The sequence below is a fragment of the Capricornis sumatraensis genome, chromosome 14, assembly GCF_032405125.1.
Source record: "Capricornis sumatraensis isolate serow.1 chromosome 14, serow.2, whole genome shotgun sequence".
Lineage (NCBI taxonomy): Eukaryota > Metazoa > Chordata > Mammalia > Artiodactyla > Bovidae > Capricornis > Capricornis sumatraensis.
Genome location: NC_091082.1, coordinates 45,167,110 through 45,188,230, shown reverse-complemented (window position 1 = coordinate 45,188,230; position 21,121 = coordinate 45,167,110). Strand labels below are relative to the sequence as shown.

General features: G+C 39.7%; 1 protein-coding gene across 1 annotated transcript; it reads right to left on the bottom strand.

The window, feature by feature from the left end:
• Nucleotides 1-511: 511 nt before the first annotated feature.
• NTMT2 (N-terminal Xaa-Pro-Lys N-methyltransferase 2) lies at nt 512-17,920 on the bottom strand. Its single transcript, XM_068986601.1, has 4 exons — nt 17,767-17,920; nt 6,807-6,982; nt 1,514-1,763; nt 512-783 (listed from the first exon to the last, which is right to left on the bottom strand). Exons 1-4 carry the CDS (start codon nt 17,918-17,920, stop codon nt 512-514), a joined length of 852 nt encoding a protein of 283 aa, XP_068842702.1.
• Nucleotides 17,921-21,121: the final 3,201 nt, after the last annotated feature.

Here is a 21,121-nt window from a genome sequence, read left to right as displayed (position 1 = left end):
TTCTTTTATTCCGCTAAAGACAAAATTAAGTAATGGAATTGTTTTACAAGGTTATTTTGACTGGTTCTTTCTTAATTAGGGGGAGATTTTTGTCTAAGAGAAGTAATATTCCCAAAGAGGAAGGAAGGGTAAAGCATCCAGCATGAGGGCAGAGAAAGGTGGTCTAGACTTTATCCCACCCACCCTAAACTACTCTTTCATGCAAACCTTCAGAGACCAGCGCAGTTTATATTTTGTGAACGTTGCTCCCTTCCCTGTTTTTATGGGTACACTGGTACAGTTTAGATGTTTTTCCGGATGTCACATTCCATTTGTCTTTTGGAAAAGTCACAGCGTGTGTGCACGTACTTACATAATTAGTGGAAACGTGACATCAACTGTTTTGAAACATACATTGTCTCCCTTCTGTTCATTCCTCCATGGATCACAAGGGGTGTAACTTGTGAATTAGAGGAGGGCCACTCTTTCCAAAGCATCTCTGTGCAGTGCAGTCATTCACTCCGGCAGCTGGTCAGGAACTTCCATCGCTGTGCAGCGCAAACATCCACACCGGGACACATTGCTCTGGAAAGCCGTCCTGCTTTTGCTGGCCTAGCACCACCAGCCCACTCTTCCTAATGAGGGTCTGGAGGATGTCCATGTCCCGAGTCACGCTGCTGTCAGAGAGATCGAAGATGCAGCCCTCCCGGGCCACATTGTCCTTCAGTATGATGATGCCGTTTTCCTTCAGGCCATCTCGGCACCGGGAAAGAAATGCAAGAAGGTCTTTATCAGTCAGGTACCCTACAGGTGAGGCCAAGTAAATGGGGGAACAGGATGAAAGGGTGGGTGGGGAAGGAGGTGAGTAGGAAAGACTGAACGGCCACAAGGCTACAAATCGGAAGCTTGTTTGTTGACTCATTCATGAATTATTTCATAGCTTGAATTGTTTTGTTGCGGAGGCTTTGAGAATTTAGGTAAGAGGACAGGTATCCTCTTTGAGGAGAATCAGTACACTGTCTGTAAAACAGCTATTATACCAACCTAGTCTATCTACCTACCTCCCAGGCACAAAATAAACCACTGCTCATCCCTTGGATTCACAGCTCAACTCTGCCATCGTTCCTCTGTGTCTTACACACACACACACACACACACACACACACACACACACTCAGATCAAAATCTAATTCACTGCTATCTCATTTCCTGAGAATTTAAATCTAAGAAAGCCAAGGTTTGTCAATAATGGGGATACACTTTTTAAAGTTTTTCAAATATTCAGTTTTCTTCTAGGATTTAGGTTGGCACAAAGACACTCCATCCTAAGAATGGGAATCACCAGCCTTGTTCAGTGGATGTTAGGGGCAGAATCCAGAGGACCAGAGCTTGGGGGGAGTTCCCATTATATGTTAGACTAGCTAACTATTCTAAGTGCAGCTAGAGCCAAATATCGCTTTGTGTCCTTGCTCTGCCTCCACAAGTCCTCCAGTTAGTGGGGAGAAGGGAAGATGCAATGCCATGCAGAACTAACCAATGACCCACTGAATCCAGATGACATCATATCTTCCCAGTGGGGGTGTGAATTCCTGCAGGCTATAGCAGTGGTAGCTTTCTACCTTGTCACCTTTGACCTGCAAGTAGTTCTGTGCTTCGAGGAGGAACGATTCCATCATGTCCACCAGTTCCACGGAGTTGAAAACCGGCAACAGGACGTGCTTGCTGACCCTTCCTATCCCAGAGCCGCAGTCCAAGGCACAGTCCGTCCCAGCTCTCCCGGGCCCCTGCAGAAAGGTACCTTGTGGAACAGTCCAATGACAGACATTCACCCTGAGTCTTGACACTCAGTTACCTCTTTAAGTAAACTTAATTTAGGTCAAGTTCATATAATTAAATGTGGGTTTCCTTGGTGGCTCAGACAGTAAAGAATCTGCCTACAATGTAAGAGACCTCGGTTTGATCCCTACATCAGGAAGATCCCCTGGAGAAGGGAATGGCAACCCACTCATTATTCTTGCCTGGAGTTGTCTTGCCTGGAGAATTCCATGGACAGGGGAGCCTAGCAGGCTACAGTCCATGGGGTTGCAAAGAGTCAGACATGACATTGCAACTAACACACACACACACATAAAATTTAATGTACTGTTGTAAATGTACCATTCAAGGAATCTGGACAAATGTATATAGGTATGTACCCACTACCGTGGACTTCCCAGGTGGCACTAGTGATAAAGAGCCCTCCTGCCAGTGCAGGAGACATAAGAGACATGGGTTCAATCCCTGGGATGGGAAGATCCCCTGAAGGAGGGCATGGCAACCCACTCAAGTATTCTTGCCTGGAGAAACCCTTGGACGGAGGAGCCTGGCAGGCTATAATCCATACGGTAGCACAGAGTCATAACACTGAAGCAACTTTAGAATGCCCGCACCCACTGCCAGAGTCAAGTTATAAAACATTCAATGACTTTTTTCAAAACATATCCAAACATGTCTAGTTTTTGCCTCTTTATTTTGTCCAGTTATAGCTCTTTCAAAGAATTAAAAAATAAGATTTTAGAAAATGTCTTAGGTTTGAGAACTAGGTAATGTTTTATAAGAAGTGGGCCATTTAAAGTCCTATGAAAGTAGAACTTTGTTAATTGCCAATTTGGGTCAAATCCATAACAAATGGACCTGCACTGTAGCTTATTGCCTTGTGGAAAAAGAGAGAGCAAAGCAGAGAGAATCTTTCAGACTTTTAAAATTGCTTTTCAAATTCATGCAGTGAACACATTTCAGTTCAGACTGGAGTGGATGACTAAAATTTATTTTTTCAAAACCAATTTTGAGGGCTCTGAATTATCTACTATGCTTGTGTGGAAGATAATTTTTAGGACCTGAGCTGAGGAAATGCAATCCGTTCCATTCTTGGGCCAGAATTTCACTTCAAACTCAGCCTCAGTAGCTTATAGCACATTTATGAGGATAAAAGGTAGTTGCAGCAAAGTCCCCCTGTCTCTTTTCATGCTGAAAATTGTTTCTGCTTTTGTGTCAGAAACCACATGACTTATTGGACAAAAAGCCCTTACACTTTTTAAAAGTAAAATTCTGAATTCAATTAACTGACAGTGAAAGATGAATAGTTAGTAGAGATAGGAGGATATCAGCCAATGAAAGCCTTCTCAAATGTGCTTCTATAAAGTAATATACATATTTACACACACACAACATGTCTATTTATCTATGAAATAAACATGTTATATATGTATATATATGTGTGTGTGTTTATGTATGTATGATATTTGACTGTAGCTATCCTTGAAACAACAGTTATATACAAAACAACTGGGCTTCCTTGGTGGCTCAGACAGTAAAGAATCTACCCACAATGCTAGTGGTAAAGCACCCTACTGCCAGTGCAAGAGACATAAGAGACGCAGGTTCCATCCCTGAGTCGGAAGATCCCCTGGAGGAGGAGGGCATGGCAACCCACTCCAGTATTGACTGGAGAATCCCTGTGGACAGAGGAGCCTGGCAGGCTACAGTCCAATGTGTCACAAAGAGTCAGACACAAATGAGGTGACTGAGCACATACATATGCACAAATACACTAATATACAAAAACTGTTATACAAAAATACAGAAGATGCCTTTTACTCAAGTCCTGTCCGCCTTTGCCCCTCACCACTGATGCCTAGTTGTCTTTATTCCATGCCATTCCCTGTGTTTGGCACAGTCTCGCATATCCTGGCACCAAGTTTTTTCCTCTTTCTCACATTCTCATGCTCTGCCTCCGAGAAGAGACATTTAAAGACTGATCTCTGGGACAACATCTCTACTCTCTTGGACACTATGGCTGCTTATTACTGTGCTTGGATTGAAATTTGATGCACCTCCATGAATGTGACCAAAACCACATAAATGTGTGATTGCAGAACTTTACTTTTATTATCCTATCTTCATATTTATGGAGAAATTTCCAAGTAGAAAAAAAAATTTCCAAGTAAATTGGAAATTTCATTGTCATTTTGAGTCTGTCTATGTCTTTTGTTTCAAAGAATATTATTTTACCTTCTTTCCACTGAAGTTTGAAAATAAAGTGTTAAATACCACTGTATAAAAACCATGAGATACAGTTAGCCCCCGATTTTTCAGTCATCCAATCACTGAGAAATATCAAGAGATAAAATCATCAATTACTTTTTATGAATTTTTACTTTCCCCTCAAAAAGCTAAAAGTAAGGAATGTTATCAGCTATGCCATTGATATTATCTTGGTATCGTTTGTTTATTTGCTAAAGTAAGCACATTTGCAACAAGTTTAAAAGTGTTTTCCCACTGTCCCAGGTCACTAAGTGTTGAAAGGAAAGCAAAACTTTAAATTAAACAATCTGCCTTTTCCCAGTTGACACAAGGATAAATCATGTCAGATACTCATGTTCCCAAACTCCTTGTATCTTGACCTGGATACTAATTTAGCATATTATTAAGGTCAAAGTACCAAAATATCATTTCTTTAAAAAGACTATGTACTTTGAGGTCACAGCTTCACAATGAGCCTTGTCTATTAAGAAGGACTCCTTATATTTGTTTGAAAAGAGCAGACTGCTCATTTCCAACATAAATATGCCAGCAGAAGACTATTTCCTTTCCCAGGTCCGTGGGCCTGTGTATGGACTCTGTCTGAGCAGCATCCCTGTGGTCAGTTTGGCATTCCACATGGAGTGACAAGACAGCTGGATTACTAACTAAGCTTCTGAAATGCACTGGGATCAAAGTCAGCCTCACCTCGAGGCGAGCAGGAAGGATTGCTCTTGGCCAGATTGGGGGAGAGTTGAGGTCTGTGGTCCACACACACACACACACACACAGAGCAGGGATTTTTCTGCTTCATGAGACAAATGGAAAAAATATGTCGTGGATAAGAGCTGGGAATTTGGTATCAGACAGACCTTGCCAGGCATGAGTCCCAGCTCTGTCTCTTACCAACTGTGTAACCTTGAAAACATACTTAATCTCTATAAGCCTCAGTTTCCCCAAGCATGAAAATGAGAAATAATAATAGTACTTACCTCCCCAAATTATTATGAAGAACAAATAAGACAGTGCTTCTAAAGTGCTCATCAGAGTGACTATCAGATAATGTGCTTGGTGAAGTCAGTCACTAACACTGCTTTTAAAATATTCCAGATTAACCTGATCTATAAACAACCACAGCCATCATCTCTAATTTTGTAGTCCTTTATGGCCACAGTTGATGTCCAGACACTTTGCCCCAATGACTGCTCCATCCTGATCCTATTTTTCTGTACTCAGGCAAAGGGTACTTCAGAGAAAGTTGGATATAAAGTGAACCTCACCTCAACACTAGGGAAACTATTAATATTATGCTTCTAAATAGCTTGACAACCTAATCCCAAATATTTGTAATATTCTTAATGGTTCCTTCATCAGAATCAAATGGAGTCCAAATTTCAGATGAATAACTTCATAGTGAATTGGAACAAAACCTGTTTGCTAGTTAGGACTTTATTCTCAGTAGAACCAACAGCAGCTTTATTATGTGGGCTGTCTGTTCTAAAAACTAAATGAAAAAGTGAAAGTGAAGTCGCTCAGTTCTGTCCAACGTTTTGCAACCCCATGGACTGTAGCCTACCAGGCTCCTCCGTCCATGGAATTTTCCAGGCAAGAGTACTAAAGTGGGTTGCCATTTCCTTCTCCAGGGGATCTTCCTGACCCAGGGATCGAAACTGGGTCTCCCGCATTGCGGGCAGACGTTTTACCACCTGAGCCACCAGGGAAGCCCCAACTAAACGAAGCTCCATAAAGTACAATGACTGAATTATATGAAAGCTTGTTATTAGTAGTAGCAATAAATGAGCTACATTGCATAATAATTAGGTGCACTAAAGTAAACATTTGACATATATTATCTCATTTGAGCTTCACATTATCCTACAAGATAGGGTCTGTGGTTATACTCTAGACATAGGTAAGAAAATTGAGGTTTAAGAGAATTTAAGAGTAAACCCAAGGTGGTTTATACTGTAAGAACCATAATAACTCTGGGGCCCAAGATTCTGGCTCCTAAAATATATGACTCATCTCCATGTGGCCTGAAAGTCAGGAGTGGTGTTTTACCCAACACCAAGTCTATAAAGGGATCACATTTTTTTCAAGGCAATGTCTCAACTGTGTAGAAAATAATATAAAGATATTCTACTATACTTACCATTTTTAAACTAAACATAAGGCTGCATTTCCCTACAATGTTGAATTTTTATTACAGAGACTCAGTAAATCACCCCAAGATCCCAAATGGCATGATCACTCATCAGTCATCTGAGTGTCAATTGCTTATCTATGGGATCTGAAAGAGAAGTCTTCTTAATCTACTACTTGTAATGTTAACGCTGCTAGTTCACCTTCCCCTGAAGCATGAGAAATAAGCTGGTGCTAGGAAAGTGAAATGCTAGCTAGGATAGATCAGTCATTTAATGTGAAAGTGAAAGTGAAGTCGCTCAGTCCTGTCCGACTCTTTGCGACCCCATGGACTGTAGCCTATCAGGCTCCTCCGTCCATGGGATTTTCCAGGCAAGAGTGCTGGAGTGGATTGCCATTTCTTTCTCCAGGGGATCTTCCTGACCCAGGAATCAAACCTGGGTCTCCTGCATTGCAGGCAGATGCTTTACCAGGGGAGCCATTTGAACCTCTTAAAACAGGCTTTCACACTAAACTCATGGCTCACCCATTTGACTTTCATATGACTGAAGCGACTACACAGAAGCATGTGAGCTCATTGTTTGCAAGAACTTTGCTTCCTAATCAAACTACAGTTGGATACTCACCCCAACAAATTTCCTGAGAAATTTCCGAGAGGCCTGGATATCTGGGTTGGACAGTTCAATGAAATTTCCCATCATACCCTCTTCTGTAGCTGGTACTTCTTGATAGAACAGTTTAGCTCTGGCATAGAACTGCATCTCACCATTGATGACTTGACTTGTTAAAGCATACAATTTCACTGAAAATAAAACATTATTAATATTTACGTGACAAAACAAGTTCATTCTTATCATGCAGCGAATTTCCTCTTAGAAGTCTGCAAATCGGTGGTATGGAGGAAAGGGTATTCATTTGATGTCAGAAGATCTGGGTTTGAGTTCTAGCTCAGTTATTTACTTGCTATTTAACCTTGGGTAAACTTCTCAACCCCTGTGATCTTCAGGCGCCTCATGTATAAATCAGACATGTGGCATTTTCATGATTTAATAAACCTAGAGTTTAATTTTCAAAATAGCTTGTCACTGTGTTTAAAACCATTCAATAGTGTTTGCTACAGTAGAATAAATAATTTCACAAGTTCCACAGTAAGTTTTATCTTTGACCTTAAAATACTTTATGGAAATTTGATCACTAATCCTTACTTCTAACCACACGGTAGATTAGGGATAGGTATTTTTTTCATTTCTTTGTCAAGCAATTCATACCCAAATATCTCTCTGTACCAACATGACAGAAGATGTGCTTGAGCCCTAAGTTCTGAAAATAAAATACTAAAAAATATAATATTTTTTGAGCAACTATTTCATGCTAGATATTATACTAGGCACATTCACATATACTATGTCATCATTTCAGAAAAGAAGTGAGGTATTATTTTTAAACATTTATTTTCATAAAAACATGTGTTCCCACTTCTGAAGGGTAAATGAGTATGCCCTTAAATGTGATTTATAAATTAAAATGCATCCTTGCAGATATAAAATATTTTCATTAGAGAACATTCAGAAGGAAATTATAGAAAGTGAGTCGAAAGGGAGGAACTTTTTGTTCAAGATTATAAACTGAATCCATCCATTTGTCTTCTCTCATTCCCAATACTCCCCATGAATTGTTTTAATAAACTCAATCTGTAACAATGAAGAAAATGAGGAGGGACCACCAATGAATTCATGATTTCAACAAATTTCTGGCAGACAAAAAGCAGATGGAACAAAACTATAGAATTTACAGCTTAGGACATCTGCAAAGGAAATAAAAGTTAATTTAAAATCTGCCTGTAGGCCAACTGGGCGGTGACCAATGCACTCCCTCCCAAAAGTGACAAGCAGCACAGCTATAATCTAAGGGGGGTAAATAGTTTCTTCTCTAAAAAAAGAAAAAAAAAAAGGATAACTAGACCCATTAGTGTTGGGATCCTAAAATAGTAATTCTGGCATATAGAAGGTTCCAGGCACCTCATCTGCTCACATTCATCAGAGTCTGGTAAGGTCAACTGGCATATGTAGAGCTTCTGGGCATCCTTTCTATTCAGTGGAGAAGTATATAACAGAGGAAATCTTCTCCACGACCTAAAATCATGTACCTTGTCCTTCATCCCTAACCATGGATAAAAAATGACTTCCAAATACATGAGGGTGAATGTCTGAAAAACAAAAGAGAGATAAACAATCAAAACTGACTCCAAAGGAAATAGAAATAATCCAGGAAATTAATGAGAATTTAAACCAAAACCAAGCAAAAATTTATATCCAGGAGGAGAGATGAAACAGGTGCATCTATAAATTGAAGATAAGATGTCAAGAAAATAACAATGTAAAACATAATAAAGAATTCTTAGAGATTAAAATTTTGATTGCCAAAAACTTTGGAGTTAATATTGAGTAAAGATTTGGAGCTAACATTGAGTAAACAAATCAGTACATAAAGGAAAAGGTAGATTCAGAAAACAGAAGTAAAAATATTAAAGCTATAAAGATTTAATTCAGAAGACCCAAAGTCAAACTAATTAAGATTCTCAAAAACAGAAAATGAAGGGAAGAAAATTATTACAGAAAAAATAGATAAAATTTCTCAAAGCTGAAAGAGATTGTAAGGTCCAGAAGTACTAAGGAATATGGATTTTAAAAACCTGGCTGATTCATGTCACTCTATGGCAAAAACCACCATAATATTATAAAGTATCCTCCAATTAAAATAAATAAATTAATTTTAAAATACTTAAATATACTTGAAATAAAAATAATTTTTATTTATGAAAATTTTTTATTAAAAATAAAGTCACATTTATACATATCTTTAGGAAATTTCAAAACACCAAGAGAAATGAGATTATTAAGTTATTTATAGGGAAAAAGTTTGCTGAATTTCAGGCAGGGTTGCCAGATATAGCAAATAAAAATATAAGACATGCAATTACTTTTGAATTTTAGATAATCAATGGATAATTTATTAGTATAAATATGCTCAAAATATCACACATTGCATGGGACATACTTTCACTAAAAAATTGTTTGTTGATTATCTTAAATTCAAATTTAACTGACCTCGTATTTTACCTGGCAGCCATAAAGGAGTAGACTCAGGCTTATAACACAGATCTCATCAGAAACACTGAAAAACAGTGTCATCAATATTTTAAGGGAAAATTATTTTGAAGCTAAAATATGTTACCATTCAAATGGTGAGAGAATATTTACCTCCCATATTCATTCTTCAGAAGTTTCTCAAAGCTATATTCCAGCTCAGTGAGGGTTAAAATTGAGAAGATATATCATGAAAGACAACACAATTAACCCAGGAATCCAGTGAAAAGAAATCCCAAAATGGTAAATATTATTAGATCTAGAAAGAAATCAGTTTATACTACAACAGAAAGCATTGGCTTCAAAAAATATCTTCAGGAAATAAAATGAACTGGATTCTGGGCAATAGATAGTAAGGAAGAAGCGAGAAGACATGAGTAATATCCTTAGGAAGACATATTTTTAACCTCAACAAAATAAAAGACAGTTGAATGCTCCAAGTAAAACATACAACTGTATAAAAAAAAAGTTACAATCAAGATATGAAGCAAACCAAAATATGACATAATTGTACATAGAAGGAGTATAAGAAAAGAGAATCTATTTAAACTTTACTAGGAACACCAAGATTGTGACATTGGATTAATGCACCACATGGCTCTGAATTGAACAATGGTTACATAGTTCCAAATTTTTATTCTAAAGGTTAAAAATCCAATAAACCCTCCTTCTATCCATTGTAGTATATTTCATCTGTGGAGTTACGTCATTATTTCCTACCTTGAAGATGCTGAGGCCAATATTTAGACCCTTGAGTGATCATGAATTTGCTAAAAGGAATAGGAATCAGAACACATGTATGTTATTTTCTAGAGACTAACAATATTATATACTGTATTTCCTGTATATGTTAATTAATACAATAGATTGTCATTTTAAAAATATAAATCTTTTAAAACTGTTAATAAATAGTCCAGTAGTCAAGTATGGATGTGAGAGTTGGACTATAAAGAAAGCTGAGCGCTGAAGAATTGATGCTTTTGAACTGCAGTGTTGGAGAAGACTCGAGAGTCCCTTGGATTGCGAGGAGATCCAACCAGTCCATCCTAAAGAAGATCAGTCCTGGGTGTTCATTGGAAGGACTGATGTTGAAGCTGAAGCTCCAATACTTTGGCCACCTGATGTGAAGAACTGACTTATTTTAAAAGACCCTGATGCTGGGAAAGATTGAGGGCAGAAGGAGAAGGGGATGACAGAGGATGAGATAGTTGGATGGCATCACCAACTCAATGGACATGAGTTTGGGTAAACTCCAGGAGTTGGTGATGGACAGGGAGGCCTGGCATGCTGCAGTCCATGGGGTTGCAAAGAGTCAGACATGACTGAGCGACTGAACTGAACAAGAGATTGTCATTTTAAAAATACAAACCTTTTAAAACTGTTAATAAATATATAGATTTTTTGACATTTTATATACAAGGAGCATCTGATTGAGAAAGTATAACTTTAAAAGGAATGTCCTCATGTTCAAAATCATTGGGTACTGACACCAGTCCCCCTTCCCTAGCACTCAGTAAAGTGTTATGTCAACAATGACATATAATGAATACAACGAATGCTTATAAATTCAACAGGGACAGCAAAAATTAAGCATCACCAGGCCAAAAAAACATGACTGTTCCAAATTCGTCTGGATGTCTCAGAAAATCAGGTTAAGAAATCACAACTCACAAAGTCCTCCCAGAGATGAATGCTTCTGGGGCAAGCCACAGGTAAGCCACAGCCCAGTGCTCTCTTGTTGATCCAACCAAAGCAGCAAAACAACCACTCTCATCATCACCTGCTTAAGTCAACTAGTTGGTGGAGTTTATTAAAACCTTTAATCTGAATATGGGAATGGTCCATTATGCCAGCAACATTTAGACCACAAGTGAATTCCAAGCTCAGCAGGGGTCAGACTCAATAGGTAAGTTTTTATGGTTATGGGCTTGTCACCTAATTGACAGGAACATTTCACTAAAAAGATATATGAGGTGTAATGTCCAGCCCCAGGTACTCCCCTCCTGATAGCTCCTGCAATGGTGCCAGTTGATTGATAAGGTAATCAAACATCAGCCTATGCCTTTTTATTATAGAAATACATCTAGTGGCTTATTCTTGTGGGATTGCAATGTTTTTGTGACACTTGGTGTAGTCTAAACCAGAGGCTAGACACTCTATTAGCTCTTGATATAACATGGTGCTTATTTCTTGACCTACATTATAAGCTGAACTTCCAAGGAATTTCCAATGTTACAAAAAGAAAAATAAAGTACATGTGAATTTGCCCTGAAGAAGAACAAAGATCTTGTGAACCCTCTAAGAAAGATTTGTTGAGAGCATAGTGTTTATGCTTGCTGAATACCTTCTCAATTTTCTTTTTTGGTTTGTTTTTTTTAGTAGGGTTGTATATAACTATTTGAGACTTTATGCTATATATTAGACCTATTTGTCAACTGGAAATTGACCTAAGAGTCTTCAGAGGATATCTAGGCTAGATTTAAACAGTAACTTTGAAATGATTTGAGATAGAATACTGGATCAAGTTAGTCTTTTATTTATGAGAGGAAAGAAAGCCCAACTAGGAGATGCCTTTAGGAAGTATAAGGTCTTCCACAAAAGAGATTTGTAGGTGATAACTTCTCAATTTAACCATTAAAGAAGTGACAGTAAAAATTAAGAAAGGAAGGGAGGAAAGATAAAAGGAAGGGAAGAAGGAAAGAAAATGTGTCTGGGTACAATAGAATATTACTCAGCCATAAAAGGAAGAAAATTCTGCCATTTGTGACAACATAGATGGACCTTGAGGGCATTATACTAAATGATATAAATCAGACAGAGAAAGATAAATAATGTATGATCTCACTTCTCTGTGGAATCTAAAACACACCAAAGTCTTATCGGTTTTCTCATCCACAAGAAAGAGTAGGAGGGAGTGGAATTTCATCAGTGTTCCTGGTAGAATCCAAAGGTCTGTGTGTGCCAGAATACTAGAAAGTCATCATTAACAAGCCTTAGAATTACCCTGAGAGTCCCTCTAGGTTTTATTTCTTCCCTGAATGCTTTAAGAGTCGAGGGTTCCTTGCCTGTAAAATAATGCACTCTCAACCCTGAAAGTGTTAGTGGGCTTTTTCCTTTTTGACTGAGGGCTATTTCAGGGCTTCCCAGGTGGCTCAGTGGAAAAGATTTTACCTGTGAATACAGGTGACACAGATTCAATTCCTGGGTCAGGAAGATCCCCTGGAGGAGGAAATGGCAACCTGCTCCACTATTCTTGTCTAGGAAATCCCATGGACAGAGGAGCCTCATGGGCTATAGTCCATTGGGTCGCAAAGAGTCAGACACAACTGAGCACACAAATTCTTTTCAGCCTTCAACACAAGTAAGGTAAAGAAAGGTGAGGAGGGAGGGGAAATACACGTTCCCCACTCCAGCAAGGGTGTATTCAAGTTCCCACTGCACATCATATCCCATACCCACTTGGCCAAATGCCTTCCTCTTTAATTCCTACTTGAGTGTTCTACCTAACCCGCTGTTGAATGTGAAAAGGTCAGAATACAAAGATACTGGGGACAGAGTTTTCACGGAGAGATTTTGCATGGGAAGAGTCAGAAGCGGATCCAGCAGTCACCAGGCCTCCTCTGTACCTCCTTCTGCAGCATCCTGTAGTGATGCCTGTCCCTGTCACCACATTCCATGAAAATTATCTGTGCGCATCTCTCTCCTACATTAAACCCTCAGGATAAAGCTCTATCTTTATCCTTATAACCCCAGGACTTACCAACCTGCTGACCCACAGCAGGCCTCCTTTGAGTGTTCGCTGAATAAATGAATATTGTCTAGTTTTTCGTTCTTTGAATGACAGGTTCAACAAAGTAGTGAATGGATATAGGGAATAGCCAACCCACTCCAGTATTCTTGCCTGGAGAAGTCCATGGACAAAGGAGCCTGGTAGGCTACAGTCCATGGAGTTGCAAAGAGTCTGACACAACTGAGCACATGCACGCACACACAACATAATCACACACAGGTCACACTTTTTGTAGTTAATGGAAAGCTATAGGAGGATATATTGATTTTCCTAATTAGGCAAACCAAATAATAAAAATTAGTAATCATCACTGATCAAACATGTATATATGTACTATATATGCTAGCATTTATGTCTCACTGAATATATAAGATAGATGTGACTTTCTCCAGAAGAAAAGAGGACATCAGGAGGTTAAAGAAATTGCCAACTAGTGAGTGACACAACTGGGATTTAAACCTAATTCTATTTAAATCCAAAATCCATATTTTACCCATTTAATACTGTGTGTAGGATGGTCTGCTAAAGAAAGGAAAATTATCCACTTCTTCATTTCTTTAAAATGAAAAATGGTCTTACATAATTGGTATTGCAAAGGCAACAATAAACATTTGGAAAATGTATCACTGCACAGTGAGTTGTGCAGCCATGCTTTCCACAGGGATGAAATCAATTTGCAAAATGCCAAAAGTTGTATGCTGAGGTGGGCTGCCGTCTATGGGGTCGCACAGAGTCGGACACAACTGAAGTGACTTAGCAGCAGCAGCAGCAACAGCAGCAGCAGCAGCAGCAGCAGTGTATTGAAGGGAATGTTTTTATTAATTCTAGGTTTTAATTGTGATAGCAAAGCTGTGACCATTGTTCTCTATTTCTTCCTCAGAGCCTAATTCTTCTAAAAAGAGGTAAGTGAAGGGGAGTTAATAACCATTAGTAGATACCTCCCTTGTGCCTGACATTATGCCAAGGCACTTTCATGTCATCTCTTCATGTTATCTCTCTTAATCCTCACAAAAACTGGAATTGTAATCACTATTTTACAGGTAAGTGATGAAAAAAGTCAGAAAAAGGTAGTAACATGCTCAATATTATGGAGAAAAGAAGTGTCACAGCCAAGTCCTAACCCAAACTTATTTAAATGTAAAGCCTTTGTTCCTTTTGCTAAACTGCATGGAAGTATTATTCTAAGTGCCAAGTTAGACTAAGCCTTTAACAATATCCAGGAGTAATAGATTCTTGCACATTATATAATGAATACATATTCACTGACTTCTGTGTCCTAAAAAATATGCTGTGGATAGTGCTAGAAGAATTACTGAGGAGTTGGCTTATGTGTATACCTCCAAGTTGGATTGTATACAGGCCCACACTGTTATACAAACTGGAGATTTACATAAATTGTTTTCCTACTCTACTACCCATTTGTTCACAAACAGCCGCCTATGACAAATTCATTCACTCCAGACCTGTAGCTGAATTTGGGCTGGTATAACTAGATTATATGAACCCATTCACTGGCTCACCCATCTTTCTGATTTCTTCAATAGAAAGCCAGTTCTCCTCATGGACTATTTTTTATATTCCTGTCAGTTGAAAAAATTTGGTAAAACTTAGAGTGCTCCCCTCCTTAGTCAAGTTGCCATTTACACTGGGAGGCAGCATGATTTTGTGGTTAAAAAGCCCAACTGGACTGGGTGCTAATCCTGCTCCACACTCATCACTGTGTGATCTTTGGCCAGTTACTTACTTCCTCTGTGGATCAGTTCCTCAGATTCAGGAGAGAGAAAATAACACCACCACCTAATACAGATGTTGAGAGGATTAACAGAGATAATTAATATATACAAACCACTGAGAATAGTAACAAACATGTTTCCATTTCTTTGTGAAGACCTGTCATAGTCAATGGCATAGCTAAGAGTTCCATTGGAGACTTTGAATATGCATGCTCTTGCTTCTCCAGGAATCACTGAAGTTAGCCAGGGATAGTTCAGCAAGTGTCCCCATGACTGAATGTCACTTCACAGGGAGCTGGTGTGAGGCTGACTGCCTAACACAGGCAGTTGGAGGGAGGAAGGAAGGAAAGAAGGAATCAAAGAGTCTGGTTAGCCACCATTCTTCCCATAATTACTCCAAACAACAAACTCTCTGTGCAGACGCTACAGTAGGGTTCCCCAGTCTTTTAAAAGAAGGGCTTTATTTTCATTTCTATGAAGTCTTGAAATCATCAAGAGGAGGGGAAGCCAACTCTAAAACACCCCAGTGAGGGCTGGGGAAGGAGTGCTTCCACTGGCTGAGTTTTACTTCCAAAGTGAAAACATTAATATCCACCGAAGCCTGAAAACTCTCATACACCGAATTAAGCTTATCTTCGGTAATGCCTGTTCTAAGGAAGGGTGTGTGGTAACTTTAAAGAGAGCTGGATCTAAGGAAGGAAATGAAATGCTACTGCTTACTGAGCATTGATGAGTTTCACATATATAATTGTATTTAATACTCCAACAGCCCCACAGTTTTGAAGAAAATGATGCTCAGAGATTAGCAACTTGCAGGGGTGATTTCTCTGTCAGTAGCAGTGCCAGAATATGAACTCAGGATGTTGGAAACTTGCAATTAATTATTAGTAAGGGGCCATTTAATTTTTCTAATAAATACTTATTGGGGTCTTTTAAATTCATCTTTAGCTACTTTCAGAGATGAGGTTTAATCTCTAATAATTATTTTTAAAATTTGGCAGTCATTTACCCCTTAGCATGTCTCTCATAAGTCATTGAATTTATATTTTTTGCCAGACTAACGCAACATAAGCCGACAAGGTACTGTTACTGAGGTATCGTCCAAAGAGTGTCTCCAGTGGTCTGACAAAATATATGGAGTGGTCAGAAAATCATCATCTTCCAAATAAACTGCTCTAATTTTTCCATTTGGATAAAGATGAGATGTCTGCTACGTCCTAAAGGAATTACTTATGGGTAGATCAGAGAGTTTGGATCATAAAGCAACCTGAGCACCGAAAAATTAATGCTTTTGAATTATGTCACTGGAGTAGACTCATGAGATCCCGTGGACTGCAAGGAGATCAAACCAGTCAGTCCTAAAGGAAATCAACTCTGAACATTCATTGGAAGGACTGTTGCTGAAGCTGAAGTTCCAATACTTTGGCCACCTGACACAAAGAATGTACTAGTTGGAAAAGATCCTGAAACCAAGAATGAAGGCAAAGGGAGAAGAGGGTGGCAGAGGATGAAATGGTTAGATAGCTTCACCAACACAAAGGATATGAATTTGAGCAAACTCCAGGAGACAGTGAAGGGCAGTGGAGCCGGAAGTGCTGCAGTCCATGAGGTCACAAAGAATTAGGAACAACGTAGCGACTGAACAATAAAATATGGGCTACCAGAAAGAGCCCTGGTTCTTGCTTTGGTATCTAGGTGAGACCTGTCTAGACTGATCTCATCATCTCTGAATTTTCTTTTCCTCATTTTGAAAAAATAGTATAGGGGACAAGAGTGAGAAGGTGCATAGAAAATAATAATGCTGACCCTATCTATTTCATCATGTGGTTGGTTATAAGGATCAAATAAAGTCATAAATGAGAAATTTGAATAAAGAATATATATCAGTTCAGTTCAGTTCAGTTCAGTTATATATATATATATGTATATATGTGAGATGAAGCCATTTGTATATCTAAAATTAAAGATTCCCCTCAGAAATGGACTTAGAAAGTGACTTTGGTAGGCTGGTAATATAGTCTTGAATGCAATACAAAGAATTATGTAGCTCCTTGCCCATCTGGAAAGCCTGCCCACATCAAGTGTACAATGGGGCTTTCAGGAACCTTAAGAAAACAGACTGGGGCAAAACATACAGCTCCTGCTTTCACTGGGGGAATATAAATCAAAGAGGATACTTCACTCTTTAATCACAAGTTATTTCCTCTTCAGGGCTGTTGAGAGTGTGCTTAACTAACCGCTTTCACACAGGCTAAGAAAAGCAGTGTAGACAAACCAGATAAGCTTTATGTTGCCCTATTGTCCAACTCCCTGAAAACTAGAGGTAATAACTAAAATGGAGACAGACTGCTGCCCAATTTTTTTCTTAGCATTCAAAGATCACTCTAAAATCAGCTCCTTTAAACTCTCAGACTATTATTGCAACTCGGAAAGGCCAGAAAGCATACACATGCAGACACACTCTCACCCCAACAACCTTGATCTATTATTATTTGATCTATTATTGTTTATTGTTTTTCATTCTTGGTTGATATGCTATTGCGTTAATACTCTCATCTTTGAGTTACCTAATTTACTCACCTCTAAACTTTTGCAAATATTCAAAATGTCCTTTCAAACTCAAGAAATTCATTTCTACAAGCCTGATATTCAGGCAACCAACACCCAGAGAAGCAAGTTACTCATGTCTGCGGTGCATGGAAGTCCCAAAATAGAGGCTTGACCTTCCAGGCAGCACTTGATCTTTGCACTCGCCATAAAAGAATGCCATTGAAACATTTAAGCCCATTTAAATGGTTGTGGGTCCTTTTTATTTGAAAAGTGTCCTTGTTCTAATTTCTTTTGGAAAAGCCCCACAACCTCACACAGTGGCTCCAGTCATTTCTTATCCCTTATCTAGGAGCTCTGACTCACTTACCCAGGGGAATATTTTCCAGCAGGTAGAGATAGCTCTGAAAGAAGTCATTGCAAATGGCTTTGTGAAGAATAAAGGACATGCTATGTCGACAGAGTTCATCATCGGTCTTCTGCCAGCGGGATCTGAAGGCAAAGTGGGCTCCCAGGTGGGCCATGGTGAAAGGGGATAATAATTATTCCTACAGAGAGAGGAAGCTTGCCTGACAGTTTCTTTGAATTAACTTTCTCTTCCTACACGAACTTGAGACTGTCATTTTAAACCAACCCCTGTCCATCTATATCAGGAGAGGTGTCATGGGGCTTGGGGGAGGGGCAGCAGACACAGGGAGGTCAGACTCTTGGCACGTCTACTGTCTGATTGCTCGGGCGACACCACTCCTGGCCAGCAGGTGCTAAGTAAAGATGAAAACAGGCTGAGCGAGATCCTGCTTCATCCAGGGAAAAGCACACCTCCCTCCTTTAGCTGCCACTTCAAACAAGCAGGAGCACAGCCTGCTAACACCCTGAATACTTGCTTTAATTTGATTCCTAAATTGGAAGAGCCTCATTTCCATTTCAAAGAGTTGTGAATATTTTGCAGGAGATCCAGTTCCCTGATTTCCATCCCTCCTCCTGGAATGCCAAATCCTCAAGTTACAAGGACCCTTCAAAGTCATCTTAGCTACCCATGCTTCTTTCATCAGTTCAGTTTTGCCCAAATCTTTTCCTAGAGATGGATGCATGTTTCCCATTTCTGAGGATCTTCAAGAGACGCAATTATATGAAAGTCTGTTCTGATGTTAAATACCTTTCTCTGTCAGTAAACTCTTCCATCTAGCTTGCACTGAATACCTAGTCATGGAAGACTGTTTCTTCATTTTTCCCTATTAAGGATATGATTTTCCTCATATGCACTCCTTTGAAATCTGTACTGGGTATCTTCTCAGCGTCCTCTTGATCTACTCTCTGCTGCTCCCACATTACTGTGTGTGGTTGGAGACTGGACTGTATTGACCATATTAGTGGATGTCTTGCCTTCTGGCTTCTGGTTGAGTTCTGCCAGTGGGTGGTACCAGCAGAAGGGTGGAAGAAAGTGATTCAGCATATTTATTCCCCTGGCACCCTCCCTGTTGAGATGCTGTTGGCTGACTACTTCATAAGGTGAAAAGTCATGGCTTCTGCCCTGGGGTCTTCTCATACAAAACCCCCTCCCAGTTCTGGTAACTGCTGCTTCCTCATGTCGCTTCAGACCTCAGGAGAGTGATACACCAAGCTGTCTCAACCTCTCGGGTAATGCACTGTTCCTTGTAATTCTCTGTACCTAACTTACCACACCTTTGGAAATAGTCACTTTACTAAGCTGGCTCAAATTCTCAATTTGTGAGTGTCATTATGTTTCCTGTGGGGACAACTATCATTTAACTCTCCTATACTCTTAACGGGAAAAATTCATAAGAACTCATACTCCTTTGGCCAATGCCATGTGCAACCACTGACTGCCCACCATCCCTAAAACACACATACACACCCACCCACCTGCATACAAATGAACACATTATGTTTGCTTTTTCTTTTTTTTCAGTCAATAAGTCATGTCCGATTCTTTTTTCGGCCCCACAGATAGTAGCCCTGTCAGGTTCCTCTGTCCTTAGGATTTCCCAGGCAAGAATACTGAAGAAAAGTTGCATGGCTCAAGGTAACCTGGAATTAAAACTCCCCTCCAGGTCCTCCCCACCATTCGAGGCAAAACAAAGAACTCTCTCACCCGAAGGAAAAATAGACATTAGGTTGATTACGCCCAGCTCCAAGCCGGCCCAGCCTCTGGCCCATCTCCAGAACTCCTTGCCCCAGCCATTTAAGAGATAACTACTCCCAGCAACCTTGGAGAGGAACAGGCCCCCTTAAGACAGTAGCTTTCTACATACATGCCTATATATACTTACTTTTTTCTTAGATAAGTGCAGCAGCTCACTAATCTGACTGCTGCCCCTTCTTGCCTCATTAAAGGTGATCTGTTCCTGTAGAGTGCCAGTCTCATTCTTTTTCTGAACCTTGCCTACTCTAATTCCATACCTTACAAATACTGGAGTGGGTTGCCATTTCCTTCTCCAAAGAATCTTCCAGACCCAGGGGTCAAACTCCCATCTCTTTCTTTGGCAGACAGATTCTTTATCACGGAGCCACCTGGGAAGCCCACACATAGTAGGCAGCTTCTAAGATGGCCTCATAGATCCCCACTTTATGATTGATTTTCACACTTATCTGTCTTCTTTCTTGAGAAAAGGATAGACTTACTGACTCACTTCTAAAGAATAAAATACAAGTGGAAGCAATAAGATGTCACTTCAAAGATTAGGTTATAAAAAGACTGTCCTGGACATTTTCCTTTGCTCTCTTCCTTGCTTGCTCTCAGGGAAGCCAGATTCCTGCTGTGAGCTGCCCTAAGGAGAGGCCCACATGACAAGAAACTGCCTCAGTGCAACAGCGTAGGAAAAGCTAAGTTCTACTAACAACCATGAGTGAGCTTTGAAGATCTTTCCCCAGTAACCGGATAAAAAGCACTGAGCCAGCTAAGCCATACTCAGGTTACTGACTCACAGAAGTGCTTCTCTGAAGCAGATACATTTTGGAATAATTTGTCACAATGCAGCTGTGCTGTCCTTAGTCGTTTAGTCATGTCCAACTCTTTGTGACCCCGTGGACTGTAGCCCGCCTGGGTCCTCTGTCCATGGGCATTCTCCAGGCAAGAATACTGGAGTGGGTTGCATTTTCTTCTCCAGGGGATCTTCCCAACCCAGGGATCAAAACCAGGTCTTCCATATTGCAGGCAGATTCTTACTGTCTGAGTTATAGGGAAGGCAAAAATGCAACTAGTGGAGAGCCAATTCACACATTGTCAGTGGAATTCTTTTAAGATTTGGGATCTAACCATGATCTTTCTTTCAGTTTAGTGTATGTGTTAATCTTTTAGTGGAAAGGAACTAAGGATTCCATTTGTTTGACTTATTTTTCTTCATTTCCCTGTGCTTCTATATTCCCATTTCCCCTCTCCCCACCTCAAGGGGCAGCCATTCGATTTCGATGGGATTTTTCCCTTCCCTGGCTTCAGGAATTGACTAAACTGCAATCTCAGTTATCCATTTTCCCCTTGCCACAGTGTGTGCTTCATGGATGGGTACATCATCCTGTCCTGAGCCAATGATGTTCCCCCAGCTCCAGTTTTCATGTGGAAGTGGGCACATTATCTAAATCTGTTACTAATGCCAACTTGAGCCAGGCTTTCTGTGCTAGCAATATGGAATCTCATTTAACACAAATATCATCCTGCCTCATTTTTACTCAATTCTCATGTGGACAGAGATAAAGTAGATGATATT

Coding starts and splice junctions, on each gene's coding strand:
- NTMT2 (XM_068986601.1), bottom strand. CDS start 17,920: ATGGCCCACCTGGGAGCCCACTTTGCCTTCAGATCCCGCTGGCAGAAG. Junction 6,983..17,766: donor GCTGGAAAATATTCCCCTGG/GTAAGTGAGTCA, acceptor TTTTATTTTCAG/TGAAATTGTATGCTTTAACA. Junction 1,764..6,806: donor TTCTCAGGAAATTTGTTGGG/GTGAGTATCCAA, acceptor ACCTTTCTGCAG/GGGCCCGGGAGAGCTGGGAC.